Raw genomic sequence first — 5,658 nt, forward strand, 5'->3', positions numbered from 1 at the left:
GCTGCAAGACTTTTTCTCATCTCTTTCTCACTGTATCTTTATGGCGTTAAGTTACTGGCCTGGTTGTTTTCTGGGTATTTGAATGATAACATTCTGCAACAATTAATTTATTCCTTGTTCTAACTCTTTATTAAGCTGCCTCTACATAAAAATTTCCATTCAGATACCATTTATACCAAACTTTTTATTTCTGTTACAATGCTCTGCAGTTTAATATAGTATTTACCTCAGAAAAATACATAGCGCAAACACAAACAGATTTTCATTGCTATGGAAGCCAACTTTAATGTATGCTGAGAACAAATGTGGTCCAAGAAACCAATGTTTACCAGAAAATGCACTTTTTCTGACATAGAAATGAAACCAGTAGGATTTTATACTTAAAACCAGCACCCTATACTCAACAATTCTTACTTATTTTAAAATTACAGTATAGTATAAGTATCCTAAGTAAATTCAGGATGAAGTCTTTTTACTAGAATGTTATCAATCAGAACCTGAATACAGTATGAAATCTCATCTGATGACTTTAAACTTTCCTCCGTACGTAGTCAGTGTAAAATTCTCATTTAGAGAAGAGCAAGAGAGTATTAAAGATGAAATAGATGTCTAGAACTTGTGGTTTGGTAAATATGGATTTTAGGGCTCTCATTTACCCTAGTCATACAGCTCTGTGCAGTTGTTTGTGCTTAAAATGGATCATGAATGTCATGAATCTCATACAGCCATCCATCACGACTCCTTTGTATGCAGGTGAAACCTTCATAGAAAGAGCAAGGCAGCAAGGCAAGAAAATCCTGAAATGCAGTCTGTGTTGCTTCACGGTGTGGTCTCCATGAAAGGGTGCAGGGAGTTCCGACATTGTAGAAGTGTCATTGTACACAGATGTTCCTGGGCAGAGCGTAGGGAGTATTAAACCTTAACACTGTAAAAGATCTCTCGAAGGCTTTATCGTTGGGAAAAAGCTACAAAATTGAGGTAACTGGTGGGCAGAACTTGGCTATTTGAGTGTAGAAGTCACTAGACTTGAGGTCAGAGTGTTATTGTTCCCAGAATCGCTGTAGTTCCCAGATCTCCTTCAGAGGGTGAAGGAGAAGGAATTGGACTTCTAAGATAAGCATTTTCTTTTTCCGTGTGTCCTGCTTATAATTGCCTGTAGGACTGAGATCAATAAAGTTTTCTGTTTTAGGACGACGAAACAACTGGGCATCTCTGAAGGAAATGTAGCATCCCTGGATGCTCTCAGTGTCACCTGCTGCCATCTTCTGGTCGTCGTGTCGCAAACAGCTCACAGCGGTTCGCGTGGGACAAGGTTTTCCCCCGAGTTGTAACCGTGAGCAGTGCCATCCACTTCATATTTCAGAACACCCGTAATGCTCTCTGCCTTTCTTTGAGGGCTCTGCATGCAGACTTTTAAGCTTCTTTTTTTTTTTCTTTTTTTATTTTCTTTTTTTTTTTTTTTCGTTTATTTCTTTTCCCCTCCATAATGATTAGTAAAACGGGAAGTCTTAACCCCCCTGCCCCAGATTGGAAGGGGGTTCATTTTCCCAGAGCAGATGGTCAGGTCCCAGCTCTCTTATATGAAGAAGTAGCACTGCCTTCCTACTGTCTCCCTGTTGTGCTTTTTACTTACTCTGAAGCTACTTTTTGACAAACAAGTGCGCTCTGTTCTGTGAGAGCTGGGGCAAAAGCGCAGTTTCAAACCTTTATCTTCCCAACAGCAAGAAACTCGCAATAACCTTAATAGACAAGAGACCTTGACGGCAATTCAAGAACAGCATTTTGATTTCTGCTGCTGCATATGAAAACTCCTACAATATTGAGTCTTTTACCTGAGTTGTTTGAATTGTGTGACCTTGGGAATCCTGACTATGAATTTTAAACATAGATCTCTATTTTTCAATATGCTAAAGAAATCCAGGAAAACCAAATCCAATGGATCTGTAAAATACTGCCATCCAAACACTTCTTATGCTAAGAGGTTCCTGTTGTTCGAGAGAAGACCATGTAGTCAGAGACCTCAATTCATGGAGCCCTTGCAAGCAGCAATGCCACAAAAGCAGCATACTTCATAGATACTAATTTGGATCCATGACTGCTTACAGAGATGGAAGCTTTAAAAATCACATGGCATTGATGCTATGAACTCAGGGAGACTGGAAATCAACAAGAATTTGCTATCAATACCAGTAGACAAATATAAAATTGAACGCATTCCTACCAGTGGTACGGGCATCTGAAAACACTCTGTTTCTGAAGTGACCTCATGCATGAAGGAGAGTCGACTTCCCATCATCCCAGAGAGTGGTCCTAAAACTCCACAACTACAGCAAATGCAATATTCTCAGAACACAAACAAACAAACAAACAAACAACGAAAAAAAAGGCAAAGCTCTTGGTCCATGAGATATTGCTTCTCTACTAAGCAGCATGATTTAGCTCCTCCACACCTCTGCTAGAGGTGACCTGGAGGGAAGGAAAGCAACTCCAGCTGCCACCCTTCTTTGGCAGGCACTGCCTCTGCGTTTCATCAGGCTGCCAGGTACACTGACAAAGCTATCCCGAAATCCCTTGATTTGTGGGAGAGTAAATAGCGCATAAATAAAAGGCAGGGAAACAGGAGAGGTTGGGATTCACTTTAATTGGCATCTCTCTGGCTACTCAGAGACTGAAGTTTCTTCAACTAGGGGAGGAATATGGGGCCAAGGGGAAGACCTGCCTTCACTGTTTGAGTTGGAAGTGTGAAGCCCACTTTGGGCAATGTGAGCAGGGGGACTACCTAAAAAGTGATTAAATGACACCTTGGTATGAGTTTCTTAGTTTAATAAAAATGAAAAAAATAATAATAACATCAACTACAACAACAACAACAAGTGCCACCTGGCAAGCTCTCTGTCTTGCTACAAAAAGCCAAGAAGGCTGAAATCACAAAGAAAGGTCTCTGAAAATTTTCAGTCTTGAAGGAAGGCACTTGAAGAGACCTCGGGATCCACATCCAGGCAGAGCACGTTGCCTGCATTGCCTCTGGAGTGAAGTACAGCAGACACAGTGCCCCAGCCAACAATATCCTGCAGGTGTTCTTGAGATGTTCTCGAGGCATTTCTCCCTCACAGCCCTGCCCAGACGAACCTGTCCCAGGCAACCACACCCCAGGGACCTGTTTCTTGCTTAGCCACAGCAGGCGTCGGGCTGGGATTGGCATTCCTTCCGACTGGGTCACTCTCCACCTTGACCTACCCAACAGGGAAGGAGAGGGAAGGGGAAGAGAAACCGGAAGATGCAACAAAAGTACGTGGAAGCCTAGGGAAAATGCGGGCTTTGGTTGGAGGGAAATGCCGAGAGCATTGGGACTGTTGAGCCTGGAGGAGGTGCAGTGATGTCACCCTGAGAGGTTGTGGAGTCTCCAGCTGCGGAGTTCTTCCAAACCCAACCGGACCCAGGCCAGGGCAACCTGCTGTAGCTGACCCTGCTTGAGCAGAGGGTGGTCTGGATGAGCTCAGAAGGCTCCTTGTGACTTCAGAGGCCCTGTGGCATGGCCCCGTGATCCTGAGACATGGGGAAGGGCGAGGAGAGGGAGGTTCTCTGCCCAGGAGTGGAAATGAGGGTTTGGGCTGGAGGCGGGAGGCAGCCTTTGATGCAGAGAGGTCACAGGGCAGGGCCAGGCTGGAGAGCAGGGAGGAGGCTCATCCTGGCAAGGCCAGGTGTGGGGACAGCCTCTTCCATAGCAATGGGAGGAGCAGGAGCAGGGTGGTCCCTGAGCCCCCTGCTGGGTGAGGTCACAGGCAGGGGGGTGAGGTCACAGGGGGATTCCTGCCTACTGGTCCCCTCCAGGCGATAAAGGACCAGAGCCTGCGCAGGAGAGGGCCTGGTCCGGAGCCCATCTCCAGAGTGGTGGGCACTGGGCAGCGCACGTGGGGCCACCCTGCTACACGCAGCGCTTGGAGAGGCCGGCAAGGACGGGCACAGGCACGGGCAGGGGCAGGCAGGACCTGCGGACGGAAACCAACCGCGAGGGCCAACAAGGACAGCAAGAGCAGGGGCAAGGCAGTCAGGACGCAGGGAGATCCGCCCGCGCAGCCTGGAGACACCTCAGGATTGAGCCGCGAGCAGCATGTCTGGAGCAGAGGAGGTCTGTGTGGTGCCTGAGCAGGAGCGGGAGCCTGAAGCCACGTGCTCTGGGGGCCCCCCCACAGGCAGGGGAGCAAAGGCCAAGAAGAGCCGCTCCTCCCGCTCCTCCCGGGCTGGGCTGCTCTTCCCTGTGAGCCGCATAGACAGGCAGCTGCGCAGAGGCCACTTCGCTGAGCGCCTTGGAGCCAGGGCCCCCGTCTTTCTGGCTGCTGTGCTGCAGTGGGTGACGCACAAGACCATGGACATGGCTGGGAGGATTTCCAAGAAGAGCAACCAACAGCGCATTTCCCCGGGCCACTTGCAGATGGCTGTGCGGAACAGCTCTGCGCTCAGGCAGCTCCTGCTAGGCAAGCCCAGGCACCACAGCAGGGCTGTCCCCCACAGCCAGCGCGTGGCCTCACCCTCCAAAAAGAAGGCGGCCAAGGACAGGAGGAGAAGGCGCAGGCAACGGGCTGCACCTGCCCGTGCCACCGCTGCTGTCACTGCCAAGTGAAAACAGAAAATCCTGTCCCAGACCAGCATGGCAAGGGCTGTCCCGTTCGCCCGGCTCTTGACAAATCCACCGCTCTGGTCTACTGGCCCAATAAAAGCCCTTGAAATGCCGTGTTGTGCCTGGGGCGTGCCTTGTGGATGCTAGGCAGTGAAGTGGGGAGAGGGAGGATGGGGGACAGCAAGGAGCGGACACCCCGCCAGTGGACTGCTTTGTTAAACAGTGACACCTGGCAGCGTCGCAGCGGGGAAGAATCTGTGGAGGAATTGCTCAGGGTCCCAATCTGCCTTTCAGCATTTGGCCAGCAGCTGAGCTTCCAGGGCCTTCTCACTGCACTGCCTTCCCTGTCCGGGAAAGAATGGTTCCTGCACAGGAGACTAAGCATGACAGCAGAGAGAGGGAGAGCACGTGGGGCAAAGAGGGCTCACGTGGGTGATCAAAGTGGCACCTGACAGTGACCAGAGAGCAGCAGGTTCTCCCTCAGCCCCTTGTCCATGTGACAGGGTTGTCCAAGCATGGTCTCTCCACCGCATCCCTCATTCCCTTCAAGGGCGGACCAGGGGATGCTCCTGACAATGCAATGCAGCTCTTGGGCCCAAGAAAAGGCACTTCTCTTCCACAGCATTGCTCCATTCTCCCTCCCTTCTCTTTCTGCCAGGGGGAAGGGCCACCTGCCCATGGGGTCTATAAGAGGGCCTTTGGGACCAGGCTTCTTGTGGGAGCTTCTTCTCAGAGGAGCTCCCACGTGGGGGTACGACCTGTTTGCATCGTCTCAGAAAATCTCCTCCTGGCTGGTCAGATGGAGAGGTGCGTGTAACAGGCCTGGCAGTTGTTGCTCTTCTTCTGGTGGTGCCTTGCCTGACACTCGAAGAAAAAGAGGCTGCTGAAGCCCATGGAGGCCAGTGCTGGACATGCTCCAAGGACTTGAGCAGCCTCTTCTCGTTTAACAGGCTCCCCACCCTGTATGCTCAGGTTCCTGATCCAGCCTGAGCAAACTGTCAGCCTCTCTTCCAGGGTGAAGGACACAAGAGACAGGCCCT

At 50.1% G+C, this 5,658-nt stretch overlaps 1 protein-coding gene across 1 annotated transcript; it reads left to right on the forward strand.

Moving 5' to 3' along the window:
• The first annotated feature begins 3,263 nt into the window (after nt 1-3,263).
• On the forward strand, nt 3,264-5,534 carry LOC310889120 (histone H2A-like). Its single transcript, XM_083816175.1, has one exon. It carries the CDS (start codon nt 4,112-4,114, stop codon nt 4,619-4,621), a length of 510 nt encoding a protein of 169 aa, XP_083672301.1. The 5' UTR covers nt 3,264-4,111; the 3' UTR covers nt 4,622-5,534.
• Nucleotides 5,535-5,658: the final 124 nt, after the last annotated feature.

The sequence above is a fragment of the Anser anser genome, assembly GCF_964211835.1.
Source record: "Anser anser genome assembly, chromosome: 1".
In the NCBI taxonomy this organism is placed as follows: domain Eukaryota; kingdom Metazoa; phylum Chordata; class Aves; order Anseriformes; family Anatidae; genus Anser; species Anser anser.

What these genes read in the sequence shown, in the direction of transcription:
- LOC310889120 (XM_083816175.1), top strand. Translation starts at nt 4,112, where the DNA reads ATGTCTGGAGCAGAGGAGGTCTGTGTGGTGCCTGAGCAGGAGCGGGAG.